The following is a 21,343-nucleotide window of genomic DNA, read 5'->3' on the forward strand; positions in this document are numbered from 1 at the left end:
GATTAAACTATTTCACCGATGGTTCTTCTGGATCCGAGTTCTTCCACCTACAAAATGAACAGCGCCGTTACTTACCCCTCAGAAAGGGACAGAGGGGTCCTCTTTGGGGTAACCCTCCGGCGTGAGAATCAGTATCTTTTGGAGAAGACAATAATGTTGTATGTAAGTGAATCTCAAGAGTATTGCTGAATCGCTGAATACTCTTGATTTGTGTGACTGTGTGTTTTTTTCTGTAACTGACTGTGAGTGAATATAATTCAATATGATTGAATGTGATATCACTGCTTGTAACTGTCAAATGATTGAGTGTGAATGAATGTGTCATCAAAGTGGAGTTGATGCTGTATTTATAGTGCTAGGGTTTCCACTGGTTGGGCTCAGCCTCGTTGGCCTCCTCCAACCGCACTGCGCCATGTGTCCTCTGGGACACCTGGCGCTTTCCTCGTTGGTTGTAATCATGTGGTAGCACATGTGTCATGCTGAGTTGTCGACCTTTCATTTGGCAGATGTCAACATCAGCATATTCTTACTCCTTAAAAAAGATGCCTTCTGGAAGATTGTCTGACGTGCACAATCAAGGTTGCCCTAATCCTGATTTAGATAAGGACGAGGTTGATTATGTGCACGTGTGATATGCGCCCATCCTGAGGATGCGCGAAGTCTTCTTTTTATTCTCACGCGCAGATATTTCATGCGCAAGTGTGATATGGACGAGCGTGTGATATGCGCCGCGCGATGGTGCGCCGGGCGCATATGCGACGCGCGAGCATATGTGATGTGCAAGAGCATGTGATATGCGCCGCGCGTTGATGCGCTGCGCGCATATGTGATGCGCGAGCATATGATGCCTGAGCATGTTTTAGCATGCCGCCGTGCGCCTAGGTTTTGGCTTTGTGCCTTGATGTCTTTATCTTGTGGGTTGACCCGCCTTGATTGGTGTTGAGGCGGGTATATACCTCTTCAGTTGGTATTTGGTTCCAATCGTTAACGAGGTTATAGACAATTCAAAGCATCCGAATACATCGAGAAGAAAGAAAGGTCAAGACGGATAATCAAGTAATGAACGCCAAATCAGAAGCTTCTGATCGAGCATTGAAATAATCGGCTTCGGTTGGTCGTATTCTGTAATCTTGGTAACGACCCAAACAACTTCATTTTTCGGTTTGTTTGAGGGATTTTTGTTGGTATGTATATTTTGATTGTTTCATAGAATTTAATTCTTTGTGTATAGTTTTCGTTCGGTCTCTTGCTTTGACAAACTCGTATGGGCCCCAACTCGTAAATGTAAAGTGGCTACAATTTGTAGGGGTGTGTTGGAATAAAAGACTTGTTTTGTCGTTTAATACTTTTGATGTTTAGTTTTTTTATAAGGTAATCAAGTATAGCCTTTCTTCTATTTTATATAAGTGTACATGGCAATCAAAGAAAAAAATTCTTTAATTTTATATTTTTTAAAGAAACATGGAATGGATCTGGGTCGGATCCAAGTCCAAGTTCCTCGGTCTTCGAGATGAAAGAACCACCCGCCTTAATCTTCTTCTCCGGTTGAGTAACTGTCACGGGTGCGGGCTTCAAAGCTAACCCGAATAAGGTTCAACCAGTGGCCCGCAAGCCTTCACCTTCTTCCCTCAAAGAGGTACAAACACTCAACGGGAGACTTGTTGCTCTGAACAAATTTCTGGCCAATCAAGCGGCCAAATATCACCCATTTGTGTCAACCTGAGGAATTGTCTTAAGAAAGCACACTTCAAGTGGACTGCGGAAGCAGAAAAAGCGTTTCTAGAGGTCAAAAAGTGTTAAACTGAACTACCTACCCTAACAGCACCGCATGCGGGAGAGCCTCTGACATTGTATTTGTCAGCATCTGATATTGCCATTGGGGCCGTGCTACTGACAGATATGAAAACATCCAAACACCTATCTATTACGCCAGTAGAACGTTAACAGGACCAGAAACCAGATATTCAATGCTTGAGAAGCTGGTTCTGGCACTGGTCAATGCTGCAAGGCGCCATCCGCAGATATTTCCAGGGCCACCCCATCCAACGTGCTAACAGGGTACAAGCTGAAGAATGTGCTGAGCAAGCCAGAATTGTCTGGACGATTGGCGAAATGGGCCATCGAATTGGGAGAACATGCAATGGAGTATAGACCCAGACCCGCGATAAAAGGCCAAGTGTTGGCAGACTTCGTCACAGAGGTCCCACAGAGCAAAGAAGAAGAGTGTCTGGTTGAAAAACAAACTTCGATACCTCCTGAGCAAGACCAAGTTTGGTCACTGTTCACGGACGGAACTTCAAGCAACGAAGGATCAGGCGCAGGCCTCAGGCTGGTTAATCCAAGGGTCATGAATTTACTAACGCCATAAAAGTTAGACTTCAAAAGTACCAACAACAAGGCAGATTACGAAGCTTTCTTAGCAGGCCTGTGGATAGCCAAAAAGCTTGGGGTAAAACAATTGGAAGCGCGGGTGGATTCTTTGCTGATCGCGGGACAGACCAATGGGACTTATGAGCAAAGAATGATGTGATGGCTTCATACTTATCACAAGAAAAGGATTTGATCCTTCAATTTTCATTTTTCATCTTGCAAAGTCATCCACATCAAACGAAATGAAAACAAGTTAGCGGATGCCCTTGGCAAATTAGCTTCAACAAATTTTGAACACTTTGCAAAAGACATTCGTGTGGAAGTCATCGATCGACCATCTGTCCCGTAGCATCAAGTGTTAGTGATACAAACTGGTGTTGAATCATAGATGACACCGATCGTAGGATACCTTACATCGGGAATACTCCCGGAAGAAAAGGTTGCGGCCCGGAAGATCAGACACAAAGCCTTGAATTAGCAAGTACCACGATGGTATCTATACCGAAGATCCTTCCTCGGTCCACTCCTGAGATGTGTGGACGTTGAGGATGCAAATTATTTGATAAGGGAAGTTCATGAGGGTATTTGTGGTCTTCACGCAGGTCCGAGAATGGTTGTAGCCAAACTCATAAACGCAGGGTACTATTGGCCGGGATGCACATGGACGCAGTGCAGGAAATCAGAAAGTGTGATTCATGCCAACGTCACGCCTCCAATACCTTGCATCCAAAAAACGGGTTAGTGCCGGTAACATCTGCTTGGTCGTTCCAAAAGTGGGTAATCGATATCATGGGTCCATTCCCAGAAGCCTCGGGACGTGTCAAATTCTTAATTGTGTCTATAGATTATTTTACAAGTGGGTAGAAGTCAACCCGGTTGCTTCCATCACTGCATCAAGTAACACAAAATTCTTGCGGGAGTTCATGATCTGCCGTTTTGGCCTTTTGCAGGAGTTAGTCAGTGATAATGGAATCCAATTTACGGATAGTGGGTTGTAGGCATGGCTTAAAGAACGTTTTTACTTCTGTAGCCCACCCGCGGGCCAATGGTCAAGTTGAGAGAGCCAACAGAACAATCAAAGACAGGATCAAGGCAAGGTTAGGAACTAAACGGACGGGATTTGGTAGACGAATTGCCCCATGTACTTTGGGCCTTTCGCACCCAAAAGAAGTCAAGAAACTCTGAGACACCGTTTAGTCTAACTTACAGCACTGAAGCCATGATCCTAGCTAAAATTGGAGTTCCATCCGCACGAACATTGATGAATAATGACAACGAGAAAGAGCTGCGGATTAACTTAGATATCCTCAAAGAGAGGAGAGAACTGGCTTTAATCCGTGAGCATATATAATATACAACCTTTTTTACTTTTGGTGGTCACTTCCCCGGTCGCGGTCGGTGGAGTGTCGGGCCTCGAAAGGCAAGGCTACATGGAGGACTTACGTAGTTCTTGATATATATATATATATATATATATATATATATATATATATATATAATTATATATAACTTGTTTATACATGTTAATCATGCTTAACTTCTGCTCATTTTAGTTTGAATATAATATTCATGAAGTTCCATGGTTATGGTTTTGTAGAGACTAGCCTTGGTTTAGCCTTAAATAGCTCTAAACCGTAAACCGAACTTTGTTTACTAGTTTTGTTAAATAATTGTATAAACATGTTTTATGTTAGATCTAAGTTTCTAAAATCATTTTTATGAGTTCTATGGTTATGGGTTTGTAGAATCTAACCTCGGTCTTGACCCAAAACAAGATCTGAACCGAAAACCAAACTTTCGTTTAAAGACTTTATTGTTGACTTTTGGTTGTAAAACTTAAGTATCATCATTTATAAATTATTATACAAGTTCTTTAATGTTTGGGCATGTAGTAACCATTCTTGATCTTACTCCGAGATGGAAACCGAACCAAACCGATTTTCACTCGCTTAAGACACACAAGTGTGTTTCTAGCTATCAAGACTTGTATATTTATTTAAAAATACTTTATAAACTGATTTTAATTATTTTCTTAAAGTACTTGGGATGTTGAGTCCAACTTGATCTTATAACAAAGTTTGGACCGACAAAACCAAACACTCTCTTAAAGGACGTTGTTAGTTCTAAAACAATAGAGCTACATACTTGGTTAAGTATTATTAAATTTTATTGAGTTATCTCATAACATTCATTATTTTGGAAAGTTGACTTTGGGTTTGACCAATTATCAAGACCCGAACCAACAACCCGAACACTCGTTAAAACCCGTTTTGGTATCTATATTATAAAGGGACTTGCAATCTTACATTTTTACCCACCTTATTACTTAAATTATGTTGAGTAAATATTAAGGGCTACATACCTTAACCAGGTTTCGAGAAAACTTATATTTTTAAAAGACTAGTATTATAATTCCTTAAATATTTACATTTTTTAAACCTTAAACTTCAATTGTTTGTATTTATTATCATTTATTTTTATTTAAAGACTTCCAAGTCAACTTTTCTAATACAAGACTTCTTTTCCTTTAGGCTTTGTTCGTTAAAACTTGTCGTTTCGGTTAATCTCCAAATCACAATCTTTCAAGTTTATTACTTGAACGTGAGTACTTTCATTCCCCGTTTTCCATCTTTCGTTTTGGGGGTGATATTGTATACTTATTCAAACTCAATGTTTTATACTTGAGTCTTAAACCACAAACTTTATTGTATACTTTACTTAAATAAATGCTCGATTTGGTGTTATATACTTACATGCTTAAATGTTAATGTGTTTACCGCTTTTAGTTGGTTGATTCATAAATCTGAGTATATTTGGCATCCCCTTATAGAAAAGTGTCGTTAATATATTCTTATTAACGATTTCATATAAATCCTAGACTATTTGGCATCATCTTATAGTAAGGTGTCGTTAATGATTCTTATTAACATTTCATTATCTAAATTGTTGCTATTATTTATAACACAAAGCGAGCTACATCTGGATAATGAGTAAGCGAGCAACAAGCTGCGCCGCTATCCCCTTTTGAATGACAAAACCTATCCTACTAAATATAAATCCTTGGTTCATATGTGAGTTGCAAATATATACATACATATATATAGGGGCTACAACACCACTACACCCCAAAAACAAAAACCCACCCTTTGCTGACTGGGCGCCACATGGAGTAAAACGCCCATTTTGTAGCCCCTTCACTACACATAGCCTAATGGGTATAGTTGAGCACTTCAGTACTTGGGTAAATGGATTTAACTGAGTTTTAATGGGCCTAAAGTAACTCAAATGTTTATCGGGTATTAGGCTTAAAAACAAATTTGGTTTTAAATAATGTCTACTGTCTTTTATCTATAAAAAAAATTTCGGCGCCTTCGGGGGACTGAGCCTGGGCCCACCACGCCCCCTCCCTTGGGCGGCCTTGCATCAAATATGGTGATTTGATGCTTTTCTGTTAGAAAGCTGAAACCTTTCCCATTTTAATTTCAAATTTGTAAAAATATCAGAGCATATGTATTGATTATATTTGCAATGTGTTGAAGTTTGAATAATTTACAGGCAAGAACAATTTGCACAATCGGCTGCAGGTAGAGCTGCACGAGCTCAAATGCAAGCAGCTGCAAAACAGGCTTCACATACTAACAAAGGCGAACCAACTCTAAAGGTTACAAATCTTTTTTCTTAATGCTGTCCTATACGCACGATTTTGATCATTTTCTTGTCGTTTTTGTCTGTATGGTGTTGTTTAACGCGAAGTATTTTGTGCGTGCGGTGGCAGATGGGATAACATCTAGCTTTGGTTTAACTCTTATATAAAGGTTCTCACTTAGTTATTTGATAAAATTCATTGGCATTTACACTTGTGTATAACTGCCAGCAAATTCATCACTTTCCACGTGGATGAATGCAGTGTTTGTAAGATCATGATGGTCATCAAGAACAGGAAAAATAATTATTTGCAGAAATGGCAATAAATATTGTACAAAGTTTGTTTATGGCTCCAGCTATTTAATTATGTACAATCATTCGCACCACCAAGTTTTGAGGAAATGACAGCTTTTAGCCTTCAACTTCAGTACCGTCTATATATACATGTGTTTTCCATTGCATTTATGGTGCAGTTGAACTGGTAATATATACCGTGTATATTTATGTAGATGTTGAATTGATCTACTCTATTGGAACCAGTTCTAACTATACTAAATGCTTGTTGGATTAGTGAGCTTTAAACTCTTCATAAGTTGTATTTTTAAGTTAATGATTGGGTTAAATTGCTTAAAGTAAGGAACATAAAAGAGGGTTAAAATCTTGGGGCTTATAATCATGTAATGCTGAAGGGTTGTGGATTGGCAAGTTAAATAAACACCACGGCACATATTTGTTTGTGTCATAACTTGTGTGACTCATTTATCTAAACGAGTCAACCGAATTGACAGATTGAATTGAGTTGTAAACAAGTTGGTAAGTTTCAAATAGGTTAAGCAAGTCGGAAACAGGTTTGTGGGACATATTTCTTTTATTTTGCATTCTAATTTTCAAAGAGTTTGTTGAATTCTACCTGTTTAATTAAACAGGTTAAACAGCACAACCCGAGCACCTGTCTATCAAGTGTATTAGACATGACAATGTAAAAGATAAATCTTTTTTTGAGTTGTTTTGGGCCGTATCACCTAGATTTAAGACTTGGATGATCAATCAAACAGGTACCAAAAACTGACTCCAACATTGATTATCTTGCACCGAATTCTAACATCTGTCACCTCATAAGTCAAACGAATGTACATATTTTTGAGTATTCACAAAATTCAACTAGCAAGACATTGCTACACAAATCTCTGAACCGGAGCCGATGACTTGAGCTCATGCGCAGCTTGGAAAAAATCCGCGGCTTGCACCACTAAACCTTCCTTTTTGCAGATCAAACCCAGGTTAAACCATGCATCATGGTTAGTAGGCTCTAACCGCAAAGAGTTCATTAAGAAGCTTCTTGCAATTGGAAGTGTTTCGGTACCACCCATTTTCATTAAAGTTTCTGCTGTTGAAATAATACTCGGGACATAATCCGGTTCTATAGACAAGGAAACTGAGAAGGCAATAAGTGCTTCATTGTGTAAAGATTGAGCTTCAAATAACAAACCTGCAAGAATCCCTCAAGATTACAACAAGGATCAAAATTTTATTAAAAAATATTTATGTAATGTTTTATGAATTTATGCACGAACCTGTTGAATGCCAAGCTCCAGGGTAGTAGAAATCCTTCGATTTGGCTTTGTTCACACAGATTTCAGCATCAGATAATGATCCAAGTTTGGTGTAAATATTGGCTAAATCTAGCCAAGCTTCAATTTCTAGTTTTTTATCCATTTCCTGTCAAAATCATATAAATGGAAATTATATATATATAGCAATTTGCAAACCATGAATAGTAACTTGACCAATCACAATTTGCCACCTTTTTAAGCCGCTCAAGTTATAAAAAAGATTAAGTTTCAGTTACACCCCTTAAAACTAAAAAATAATATACAAATTTAACCCATTTAATATTATAATATCTCATTTTATTTTTCTCTAATAACTTTTCTTCGTTAATTGTTTAAAATTTCTACGTACACAGCTATGTTTCATGCTTTTTCTCAACATTCCAATATAAATTGTACTGAAAACGGAAATTTTATTCAAAATAAAGTATTTTTTTGGTATCGTAAACAACTTTCGCACGTGCTTTAATAGGCCGGGCTGTATACATGCATGCACAATTTCCCACCACATCACACGGGGAAACTCAAACTAGTTACTAATAATTATAAACACTGTATATAAATGTAATAAAAGAAGAGATAAATTTGCATATACCTCAGAATCCATGTTCTTGTTATGAAGTTCACTATGTGCTTGAATTAGGGCTAATAAAATCTTGTAAGTTTCAATTGCTTGTTTGGGGTGTTCTTGAGCAATTTGAAGCACGGCTTTTAACCTAAGAAGTTGCAATTGGTCAACTCTTCCTGTTTCATCCAAAGCAATATCAACTATGGTTTCAGCATCTTTAAATCTTTGCTCCGCTGATACAATCAAGGCTAATAATGTAAAACCCTTTGATGAGCTTCCAGCAATCACATCAGAATATAACATCATTTTACCAAATGCTACATCCAAATTTCTTTGTAACGCATTTTCTAATCCAAGATAAAATATAACTTCAGGATCACTGTTAACACCATCATCACCAAAAGAAGCAGCTTTATTAAGAGAATACAAAGCTTCTTCATGGTAGAACACTCTACCAGAATCTGATAAAGAAACCCTAGCTGCGTTTCCATAATTAACCCCAAGAAACTTGTGGGCTATGCTTTTGAAATGCTCGTTTTCTAGATTACTTGATTCAATAACTTTTCGAGCAAATATTATTCCTTCATGGGCATGATTAGAGTTCTGAGTACACAACTTAGCTCCCAAAAGAAGAGAAGGAATGTGAGGTTCATGTTCTGATTCAGATGACCTTGAAATTTTCTTTAAAATGTTTATTGCAGATTCAGTTTGACCAGCAGCACTGTAACAGAGAGCTAAAGAATACCATCTTTCGATTCGTTTATACGCTCGTGGAAGAAGCTCCTCAATATGAGCAGCAAGACACTCGAATTGACCACACGTTGACAATGCAAAAGTCAAATGGCTAATAATTTCAGGATCCCATTTTATTTCTCCACATGATAACTTCTTCATGAGTATAAATAACAACAGAAGTGCTTCTTCTGTGTTGGTTTTAGGATACTGTGGGTCCCATGTTTTGGTTTGAGTAAGGGTTGTTTCAACACCTCCGTAAAGTAAAATTGCAGCTAGGTCCTTTTGTAAGGCAGATAACCTTTGTGGGGCCAGATTCCATGGCTTAACTAAAGCCCTTCTATATGCTACAATAGCTTCGTTTAAAACCCCAGCTTCTATCCACAACTTTGGAAGCAATTCTAACGCTTTGTGAAACATTTCTTGTAATTTGCAGTCTTCAAACATGGATTCAGGCATTCCATTAGGTAATGCAGATTCAACGATGTCCAAAATCATCTTGCACTCCTTTGCAGCTTCTGGTACAACAAAACAATATAAAAGTTTAAAGATCACAAGTTATAAAACTTAGATAACAAATGATAAGTAATTAAGTAGCATACCTTTAAACCTACTCATTTCTTGAAGTGATTTTGCTTTAAGTAGGATCGCTTCAAGAAGCAGACTCACTGAATGCAGGGACATCAAACCTAACAGACCATTTTCCCTTTTAGATTTTGAAATATGTTGTATGGTTCGGTCACTAATAGCTTTTTTCATCCGGGGTGACAAGCTTTTGATGTCGATTCCATAAAAAACTTGAAGAGCAGCATCAAAATTGCCCTTTTGGTACTCAAGTCTACCCAACAAAGCCCTAGCTTCCTACAATTGCATATAACATGTCATACATATATACACAATATTCAAAAAGTAGCCAAAAAAAAGAAGCAAACAAAATTATATCAAGAATGTCCAACATGTAATGAAACAGTTAAGAAGTTAACTCTACCTCATAGTTTAAAGACAGTGCTTCTTTTAGAGTGGACTCAGCTTCATCAACTTGAGCATCTTCAAACTTTGAGTCCCAATCTCCGGTCCCGGTTCGAGAAGAAAGACCACTAGCTGAGAATTCTCTTGTAGCTAACGACTCCGGTGATCGGGAAACCGGCTCTTCTACCTTAAATTGCTCACCCGAACACGCACACAACATCTTTCAACTTTCCTTGTTTAATCAAAAATCTATAATAATTTGGCTTCTACTTCTTATACAAAACCTATATTTATTACTCTAATATGCCAATTCACTCATTAATCCCACCTATAAACCAAATAAACACAAAGTACTCTCAGCATAATCCAATTGGCATTTCATAAAACACCTTAAAAACAATATTTAAAGCACTTCAAATCTGTACTGTATGAGCTTCAATCGGTAAAATTAAGATTATATCAGAATGTAATCCAACATTTTAAATTTATGTAATAAAACAATAATTTACATCTCATAGTTCACCTTGGCATTTCATCAAACACCTTCAGGACAGTATTTAAAACACACCAATCGATAAAATCAAGATTATAGCAGCAAAATAATCCAACATTTGTTAATAATTACTGATGAGATTTCGAGTTTAGGTAATAAAACAACAATTTACATCTCACAATTCACCTTGGCATTTCATCAAACACCTTCAGGACAGTATTTAAAACACACCAATCGATAAAATCAAGATTACAGCAGCAAAATAATTAAACATATGTTAATAATTAGCGATGAGATTTGGAGTTTAGGTGGTAACAAAACAACAATGTAGATCTGATGACTTACTAATTTATATAAAACTATAAATTGGTTAAAAGGATATGAAAACTCAGAGCAACAGAAGGAATATGATGATGAAGAGAGTGAAGTTGGTAATACAGAAAATGACAAAATGGGTATAAAACAAACAAACAAATGATGAAATGACAGGACGAGTGAAAGAAACAAGAGATAGAGAGCTTTGAACTTACCACCACCATTTTAACAACGTGATTTGTACTTTACGAAGCTTTTAATTAAGCATGGTTAAAGGCAATGAAAAGAAGGTTGATTGATGTGTCGAAGATGAGAGCGGTTACTAAGCCTAATGTTGTTAACAACTTAACTGGATGAGTTGGAGAATGAAGAAGAAGAGAAGATGAATGAAATGAGATCTGGTATTATGAAGGAAGAGTGAGAGTGATGATGATGATGATGATGATGATGATTGATGGTTAAGAAGCGTAACATGTGGGTTGTTATGGGTGAGAAAGTGGTCAGGGCCTTCTCAATGGTCTATTTCACTCTTCAGGTTCTTGTTTCTAAATAAACATATTCATTATCATTCTACTATTATTATTTAATTGAATTCAAACTGCACCAATAAACAAAACTTTAAAGACTCCAAATTATCTCGGGAAAATCAACATATTCAAAGGTTCACCGGAGATAAAACTTGGACGTCCTCATGATCGAACTAGAAAACACAAAGATTTTGGTCTTCTTTCGTTGAGTTACTCATTTCCTCCTCAAGTTGTGTCAGTGAGGATCGAACATGAGTCTCCATTGAAAAGCTTAGACTTTCTACTACTACGACACATTGGAGGTTATATACAATTTTAGTAGGAGGTTATGTACGTTTAAAAAAATAAATAGAATTTAGTGATATTTTACTCGTGTACAGTAAAACTTCTATAAACTAATAATGTTTGGACCAAATTTTATTAATTTATCGGGATATTATTATAGCGATAAATTAATAATATATAAATATAAAGAGGTTTTACGTATGACCTTTAAATTTCCAAGTTGAATGTAAATTTGCAAATTAATTGAATTTGTCAAGTTCATTATGTTTCAATAAGTATAAGAGTAAAGTGTCATTTTCGTTCTTAAGGTTTGGTCACTTATGCAAGTTTCGTTCGAAAACGTTTTTTATTGCATCCGAAACCTTGAGGTTGTCCATTTCTTGCCATTTCCATCCAATTCACTAACCCCGTTAGTTTTTAACGTTGAATGAAGGGCACTTTTGTCTTTCACCATGTTAATTTGTTTTAGGGATGAGCTTGGGGTGATGTAGATACTGATACCGAAATGTTTGGTTCGGTACCAGTATTTCGTGCAAATGTTATCATACTCGTAAAATATAATCCATTGTCACAAGTATCCAACAGGTCTAATGGTTATAGTCGATGTCGTGAACTAATTAAGAATCACTTACTAAAAACGTTGCCGTAAAACAAAGAAATCTGCTAAAAAGGGTTATGATTGTATCAAGTGTTTGAAGTACATCACAGAATGAGATAAACAACACCATTTGTCAATTTTATGAATGAACCAGAATGAAATTAGGGAGAAGACGTATATCAAATAGGTTAGAGAAATGTTTGTATATAAGAATCTCTACCAAGTTAGAGAGAAGTGAAGGCAACCTTTACTTGCAAATAATTACCCTTGCTTACATTGTGAGAAGTGAATGTGTGATTTCCACATTACTAGTAAAAGTGTTATATGCCGGTGATCTTTACCATTTAACGAGAAGACTAATGCGCCATTCACCTGTCACGTTAACACAACATCAGATCTCAAATCATAACGACCAAAAGACTTTTTTATGATAATGACATGGCATCTGAAGAAACACTAAGTGAACCCTGGACAGATTATAGATAATCTGGGGGCTAAGTAATGTTTCCCACGGATGAGATCTAACTGAGAAGGCTGTTCTTCAGGAGACCTGCAAAACAAACACCGTAAGCTCGTCACTGAGAAGGGGGGGTTCCTCCTTGTGACCACCCTCCGGCGTAAGAATCAGACTAGATTGCTCTGAATATAAGTGTATATTAAGAGATTGCTAGATAACTGGATAGCAGATGATCTTACCATTCCAAGATGTTGGAGTATTTATAGCCGAAGGTAGGTTTCCTAGAAGGTACAGCCGGCTGAATAGTATTCCTGTTCTACCAACAGTGGACTGTGCACAGGCCATACTGGTTGGTGGATAGGTTACGGCCAACAGTAACAAAGTCGGCTGCACTATTCCACCAACTGTAGATCATGCACGTCCCACCTACTGTGGATTATACGCCGGCCATGCTGGTTGGTGAATAGGTTACGGCCAACAGTAACACTATTCCACCAACTGTAGGCTGCGCACGCCCCGCAGTAAGGGTTGGTGAGTAGGCAGCGGCTAATAGTGACAAACAGTACTAGAGGGTGTTCCTCCTCGTACTGTTGTCGGTGAGCTGTCACCCTGTGATTGGCTCATGGGCTGTTCTGGTCAGATTGTCTGTCCTATCCATACCTTGGTAGGTATAGTACAGATCTTTCAGAATCATACGGACTGGCTCACTTTGGCGGGATTGTTCCCGCCTTGCTCATTCCTTCATGTGACTACTGAAGTGTCTATTGTCTTGTGCGTGTAGCCCTGCTGTCTGCGGGTAGCCTTCCCTGATGGCTTGTATCCGCAACTGCGGGAACAGGCGGGGTACTTCACCATTGGGAGGCTTTCCCTGCGTGTACAGCTTGCGTACTGCGCGTAAGGTTCTCTGAGCATGGTGGGTCCTGCGGGAGCAGATGGCCTTTGCGCAGACGTCCCTGTTCCAGGTGAGTCTTGCGGGACCAACTGGGCTCTGCTGGGACCTACCTCTTCAGCATCAATTTTTAGTTAATCTCCTTCACAACTAAAATCCGTTAAAGTTACAAAGTCCGATCTACTTTATAGATATTGTCACTATTGATTTGTTTATTTGAAACTTAAAAAAGGTATTTTTATTATTATTTTAGTAATGGTAATACCAAGGAGGGAATAAGGTAATTGAAGAGTGTTATGGAAAGGAATATTTGATTGATCGAGGCATGTGATGGATTACTTTTGTAAGCATTTTTAGAAAGGATAATAAGTTGACCAATGCTTCTTGTCTTCTTCTGTTAACTAGATAAGGCTAAAATTATTTCCCAGTTTCTTGTTATATAAAAACAAAAAGTATACATATTTACAACCTAAAATTAATATGAACTCGTGGTTACTTAAATTAACATTTAAGTTTTGATGGTCGAATAAAAAAATTGGTTTATCTAGAAATAAACATATGACATCTAACTCGAAATGTGTGAAATGTGCAGTTGCACCTCAATAAAAAAAATTAAAAACAAAAAAAAATCCACTAAAACAAAAAAAAACACCCAATATTTGAAACCTGATTTAATGGAGCTTTATCATATTGGTTTTTCTGGGTGAGTCAGGCTTGAAACAACAAAACCAGTATGAACGGTCGACATTCCGTCTCATGAATGCTCACTTGGATATTAGAGGTGGTTTAAAGGCCGTTAACAAACGTAATTAAAGAATTAACATACTTAGATGAGGCATCCTTTGATACATCGAGTTAAAATATGCATATATTCTAATAAGCTCCAATCTACTTTACTCATTACTCATCAAGAGGCTTTTAGCTTAATTGTACCAATGTGTTTAGACATGCTGAAGTATGTTTTAAATGACGAAGGTTCAAGTCTCGTTTGCAAAATATAGTGTAAAATTATGAGTAGATTAGGAGTGTATGAGTTTGCCGCTCAAAAACTATGTAGGGCTCAACTGAGAGTATGTGGATAGACGTGATAACACTAAAAGATGTGAGAGAATCTAATTAATCGACAAACAATACCCAAATACGAGAAGTAATGATCACATAACGAGAAACTAAAATTTGAAGGCTTTGGTAAATTAAATATGTTTCTTTCATGGAAGTACTCTAAGCTTCGAGAAATAAGCACTTTTTAAAATGTTTTGTAGGTTTTATAAGTGTAGTACAAGAGTATTCAACCAACAAACACGTAATCAAAACTTCAAAAACATAAATCAAATATTTAAATATCGGAGTAATAGAATACAATATATATCAAACTTAAGGTATCCTGGCATATCATAAAATACCAGTGAACACAAAACAAACATATCAATAGGGTATACACTTAGCAATTGGCCTTCTTTACAATAGGATGGGGGTATTCATGGTTTCATATTCGAAACCTGATTCAAAAGGATTTTCCCACAGTAGTTGATTCTTCTTTGATGATGTTTTCGGGTGAGTCAAGCAAAATCGGTATGAACAGTTGATATTCCATCTTAAAAAGGCTTATTTGGGTACTGGGATGGATCCAAAAGTTGTTAAAAGAATATAAAGTAAACAACGAATTACCTAAATATGTCCGATGCATCCATCAAAATAAATAGAACAAATTATCCTAGAGTCAATATATACGCCTCTTACAATCTAAAGCTAATACAATTGAGAAACGTCATAGTATAGTCTGATCACGCTGCCATAAACGATACCCCGATCGCTTTTCATTCAATTCAAACTCTTTCTAAATACAAAACTATCTATATATTATATTGAATATATGTAAAAGATCATTAGTAAAGAGCAGAAAATGTTGGTAGAATTATTTTGAGATGGGGAATAGAGACAAAGAGGGTAATTGCAGTCTGTATTGTTAGGCACGGAGTGTTCACGTGAGTATATATAGACTTGCTTTGCTTTGGAAGGAAGGGTAAAAATAAGACAGTCTGGTTTTCGTACGTGCTCTTTTTGTTACTACATTTACTATATCACCACATCACACATTATTGAACGCATACTCAACATGGATTGATTTTTTTTTAGAACCGCTTTGAGTCTTAAGAACTCAAAAGAATTCACCGTGACAATTTTTTTTTTAATTTTTTTTACACGTATAATACGTAAGTGTAAGTAATGTACAAAAAATTACCGTAATTTTTTACACACCGAATCGACTTTTTACACACGTGTAACTAAAGTTTAAACTTGTGTAATTTTCAAAAATATTTATTCTCTCTCCTGATTTATTTTTTAACCAGATTTAATCTCAGCCACATATTCTAACTCATTTAATTAAATGTATGGTCTAAAATTGAGTTCTTAAAATTCTAACTTATTTTTTTTTAATTTAAAATTACTTCTCCATCTTTTTATAATATTTAGAATCTTTAATATCGAGGAAAATTACTAAAATAATAGGGTTTTTTTTACCACACAGCTAGAAATAATATACTTCGACCTTCAATCGTTTCCAAAACAGACTTAAGCCTAGAAGATGATAAATAGGATTAACCGGCAAAGATTACTAGGTTTAGCCTAGCGTGAAAAATTTTGAAGTACATTGAGGTCCATGAAAAGAGCCAATCAAAATCAATACATGAGTAAAAGGCTGTTTGCTAAGATGACTAGAGACTAGCCGGCTAAAACATGATTAACCGGCTTAGATGAGTAGATTTAGCACCCTCTTTACATGTGTATTATTTTGATTGTATGTTTTTATTAATCACATTGTACCTTATGATTTTTGGTACGGGTTTAGTTGTCATAGCCAACTAATTCTATTTTTCTTCTCCTGTTTGGCTTTAACTAAAAGTCTATTTCAGTTTGTTTGTTGAGTTGAAAGTCAAAGTCCTCCCTAATTTCCATCCTAATTTTTGCATGTTGATTATAGTTTAAGATCGTTTACGCCTTTTATTCTTCGTAAAATCACAATACTTGACTGTATGATCATCCAGTACTTCATTTGGAATGACGACCTTGACTTTATAACGTTTCGTTCAAACACCTTGTCCGACCCGATATGTCAGTTTTTTTTAAAAAAAAAATAAAAAACCATTACATTGGTAATTGATATTATAGTATATTCATATAAGAATTTGACAGTTTCAACTTTTGTTTTTATATAATTAAGCATTTCAGTTGGTTGGTTAACTGAATTTTATAGAATCTCCATTAATCTCATGTAGTTGATGGGTAACTCACATGGGTTTTCGATTATTAATTTATGAGTTGCTTAGGACCGGAGTAGCCAATTTTATATTTCAGAACTTTATGGGCTTTTAAATAACTTAATTCGTGTCCATTTGGTAATAATTTATACCCTGCTAACAAATGTGTCGGGTAATACGATATGTCATTAGACCTCGATTTCAAACTATTGATGCTTGATGACCTGATGGCAGGGGTCCGGCATCAGGCTTTTTATATGGACTTAGGCCTGGACGAGTCATCTAATAGCAACCTTGATGATTATAATATATATTGTAACTCCAGTAATCTAATCAAGTCGCACTGAACTCAATAGTTGAATTAAAGGCTAAATTAAGCTCGAGTCAGGTTTAAATTTCTATAACAGATCGTTTACGAACTGGAAGTTGTGTCAGCTCAACTCGACTAAGCCCTTAAATTTACGTTTAAATCATTTTAAAAACTAAGTTGTCATCACTAAAGGTTATTGGTGTTGGCCCCAACCGTGGGTTGAAACTTAAAAGGCGTGTAGCCTGCAATGTCCAGGCTTCCAGCCCTAGTTGAAGGGGTGTTGATTGTGTGCATTGGCTAAATAACTCCAGGTCATATTATACTAGACCGATTACCTAGCTTACATGCCCATCGTGTAAGCATCATAACCTCAAACCCAAGTCCACTGGCCTCCCCTACGGCCTACAACGATAATCCAGAGTGAGAATACCCTGGCTAATGGTAAGAGGAAAAATGATACTTGCCACTATTAAACACCATGCACCCCAACTCATTAAAGGGCTTATAGCCCCAATGATAGTTTAAAATTAATAGAAAGTCCCCGCCCGCCCGCCCACCCACCCGCACCTCTGGGATAGAGATATGGTTTATCTACATGACTACATCTCACATTTCCCAGATCCTACCAAAAGTTTTGCTATATATACACCGTAGTGACAGAAATAAGTGTACCTGACTATGGGTGGCAACTGCTATGCGAACAACGGTTTACAGGTTACATTCTAAGTGCCATGCTAGTCTCTTCCCGAGCACCACAGATGCAATACCTGGAGCATCAAATAAGCATGTTTAAAGATAAATATATTCCTTCACACTTTCTTGCTGCACTCCTTAGGAAAAAAAAGGAACATACTTTTACAGACACGATCGACGATCGTAGGTGCAATAGTTATCATGATCAGCTGAGACCATACTGCATGAATTACAAAGAATCTACAACGGTGTATAGCTTTAACGCATTTCCCTACATCTATGATCTAATTTTATCATCAAAGCTTTGGATTAATAATAATACAATTAGAGATCATCAAACTAATATAAAATATTTAAATCTATAAGACTAAAACTTTCTACATTATGCAAAAAAGAATAAATTTATAAACAACAAAAAGAAGAATTCCATGTAAAAATTGACTTGGGGAAATGCCATTGCTAACCACAAGCAAGAATCTTTAGATCAAATAACGCCGGGAATTGAAAATACGACAGAGTATGTTTTCTATCGGATGTACCAATCATCTTCTTCATCATCATCACTACTATCAGATAAGTAATCACTTCCGTCATCTTCATAATCTTCTTCCCCTTCGGAAAACATCGAAATCCTGGACTGACTAAACCCGCCTCTCTTCCCGACTAACTCATCCAAACCCCGTTCATCAAAATCCGAAACAAACAAACCCTCATCACCATCATCACTCCTACTCCTAATCACCAACTCCTCCTCCGTAACCTCCCCATTCTCAACCCGACTCCACGACACCCACAAATCCGCTTCCCGTCCCAACGCCCGATCCCAATCCCCAACCACCACCGTCCCCAAACTCGACGCCCTCGCCCGTTTCAACATCTCAACAAAATCCGAATCATCTGAAACCAACACCAACCAATCAATCCCACGGCTCATCGAATGCTGCATTTGCTTCTTCAACGCCCAATCCGCCGCCTGCGGCTTATCCTCCACCGTCTTCACAAACACCCCCGCCCGTCTCAGCTCCCCGGCCAACCCGTACCCAACTTTCGGCGTAACCAAGCTCCTCGCCGCCTCCACGTACTTCAAATCCCCGGAAATAAACCGTTCCTTAAACCTCTGGCGTTTCTTCCCTTTCAACATCTTCATCCTATTCATCTTCTTTTCCCTTTCCCTAACATGTAACTGTTGGAAGTGTTTCTTAAGTTCTACATTAGTTTTACACTTTCGACCACATACGGTGCATATATACGGCTCGGGAGGGGCGACAACGCCTTTACGCTCTAAATTGTCTTGATGGCGTTGATGGCGGCGTTGTTGGAGGACCCAGTGAGGGAGGTGGATGAAGGCGTGGCGGTTGGCGTAAGCGGAGGCGTCAATGACGTCACCGAAGCGTGAGGCGAGGGTAATGAGGGATACAGCGGCGTCGTATGGGGGTCCGCGTGGGGGTTTGTTGTCGAGGTCCCATAAGATGACGACTTTCTTGGGTTTGGCGGTGAAGATGCCGTCTTTGTTTCGGACCATGTCGATTTCTGACGTGGAGGCGGGAGATGATGGGTGGTCGGATGCGAGAATTGGACGGCGGCATGGACGGAAACTGGTGGTGGTGAGTTTGAATGGGTGGAGAGGGGTTTGATGGTGTTGGGGGTTGAGGGTGAGATTGAAAGAGAGGGTTTCGAATGGTTTGCAGAGCAAATTCATTTGATCAGTTCATATGGATAAGGAAACTGGGAATTTGAGATGAACAAGTCCGGGAATTGGAAATGGGAATAGTATATTTCGGGTATTATTCCTTCATTTTGTATCAATGTTTTCATAACCAGACCGAATAGTGAATCGGACGGGCAACCGTTTTACCGGTTCAACCAATCGACCTGTCAAACAATTTTTCCTAAAAATGTTTGGACCCAAAGAAAGTTTTATTTCAAAAAAAATATATATAGTAAACCGGTTGAACTGGTCCGGTTTTCGGGTCGAACCGGTTTATTTTCTGGGGAACCGAACGAGCTATATAGAACCAGTCGGTAGAATCCCGATTCGACCGATTCGACTGGCCGGTCAGGTCCGATCTTAACAACATTGTTCTTGATTTTTTCTTAAACGGCGACTTTCTTGTAAAAATTACGACTACAAGCTAGTTGATCATCGATTAATTGTTGATTAATTCTAATTAATTCGGATTAATCGTTAGCCTCTCCTATACTAACCGACTAGTGATTATTAAAACACTGACTAGATTAATATGTTATACTTTTATATATTAAATATTCAATTTTCTAAATTTATGTATTCATGTATTCTTGTATGGTAACTTTTATGCTAGATATCTATACGACTAACAAATAGAAGATTGAAATGGAACTTGTATCTAATAGTTTTATTGAAGTATACTTTTTATTAAAGACGTCTAAAGTTCTAAATTCATCTTCTTGCAACACTTGACTTATATTACATTGTTTTCACCTACTATTTATAAGTTTGAGGTTAGGGTAAAACGACAGTTTTATCGCTAATTATATCGGTTGAGTTTATATTTACTAAAGTCAATTTATAAGATGATTATACGTTACTTATTGAAAATTTATGCTTTATAAAATTTGATATTTATTAAATTTAAAGTGACCATACTAAATTCCCCCTATTGTAACATATGTAACACTTGACCTCAAGTTGATAAAATCGGTTAAGAAGTTAATGATCTCAAGTTGGGACGTGAACAATCTTTTTGTTATGAAATGGTGTAAATGGGTTCGTCTAGGTGTCAAATCCACGTGTGGAGGGCTGAATTGAACAAAATACCTACTCAAGATATGTTTATTAGGAGAAATGTTCAAGGTCAATTGAGTAGGTGCGGGTTTTATGGCTCAGCACCTTAATCGGTGGAGCATATTTTCATCGATTGCTCGGTGGCTTCGGAGGTTTGTGAGTGGGTTAGCAACTGGTGTAAGGTGTCGATGATCGTGGCTTCTTCAATTAGAGATTTGCTTATGCTTTATGATCAGGTGGATTTGGAGAAAGTCGAGAAAGAGGCTTTCCAAGGAATCGTGGTTATAACCTGCTGGAGTATTTGGAAAACCAGGAACGAGAATAGGTTTCGCGGTAAAGATATCAAGATTGAAAACATTATTGGAGAAATAAATCGTGAGGATTCCTCCGGTAAGTTTAGGTCGAAGTTTAGAACGATCTCATGGTTAAATTAGTGTTCCTCTAATTTGATGTACTTTTTTCTAGTGTGCTTGGCCTCTCTCTATTTGGAAGGGGTGTTTGGTAGTTGTTTTTACTGTGGTGGTGGTGGTGTTTATAAAAGTTATAGTTTCGAAAAAAAAAAGAAAAACCCACATATGTAACATGTTTCATGGTAACTTGATTTTTATTCAATTTACTTACGATTTAAAGTTAGTTATGGCTGACTTTAACTTGGAGTAAGAGATTTGTTTTGAGTGCAAAAATTAAAGTCAAAACAAGTTTACAAGTTGCTCAATTGAAAAAGGTTCATAATTTCAGTAATAAGTTTCATAATAATATTTTATGAATAAAGTTATTTTTATTTTTCAAATATATGACTGACAACAGATTTGATATATTTTAGAAAAAATACATAAATAGAAGGACAATCTATTGGTC

General features: G+C 37.2%; 2 protein-coding genes across 2 annotated transcripts; both read right to left on the minus strand.

Annotated features, from left to right (window-relative positions):
* Positions 1-7,004: 7,004 nt before the first annotated feature.
* Positions 7,005-10,204, minus strand: LOC143629807 (protein NPGR1-like). The gene is made up of 5 exons (XM_077098979.1): positions 9,914-10,204; positions 9,528-9,786; positions 8,221-9,443; positions 7,590-7,734; positions 7,005-7,504 (listed from the first exon to the last, which is right to left on the minus strand). Exons 1-5 carry the CDS (start codon positions 10,112-10,114, stop codon positions 7,191-7,193), a joined length of 2,142 nt encoding a protein of 713 aa, XP_076955094.1. The 5' UTR covers positions 10,115-10,204; the 3' UTR covers positions 7,005-7,190.
* Positions 10,205-18,247: 8,043 nt separating this feature from the next.
* On the minus strand, positions 18,248-19,426 carry LOC143629838 (uncharacterized). Its single transcript, XM_077099001.1, has one exon. The coding sequence runs from the start codon at positions 19,418-19,420 to the stop codon at positions 18,248-18,250; it is 1,173 nt and encodes a 390-aa protein (XP_076955116.1). The 5' UTR covers positions 19,421-19,426.
* Positions 19,427-21,343: the final 1,917 nt, after the last annotated feature.

Source organism: Bidens hawaiensis, unplaced genomic scaffold, assembly GCF_021521415.1.
Source record: "Bidens hawaiensis isolate Kalapana, Puna unplaced genomic scaffold, B.hawaiensis_p1.1 tig00005467_1, whole genome shotgun sequence".
Taxonomy (NCBI): domain Eukaryota; kingdom Viridiplantae; phylum Streptophyta; class Magnoliopsida; order Asterales; family Asteraceae; genus Bidens; species Bidens hawaiensis.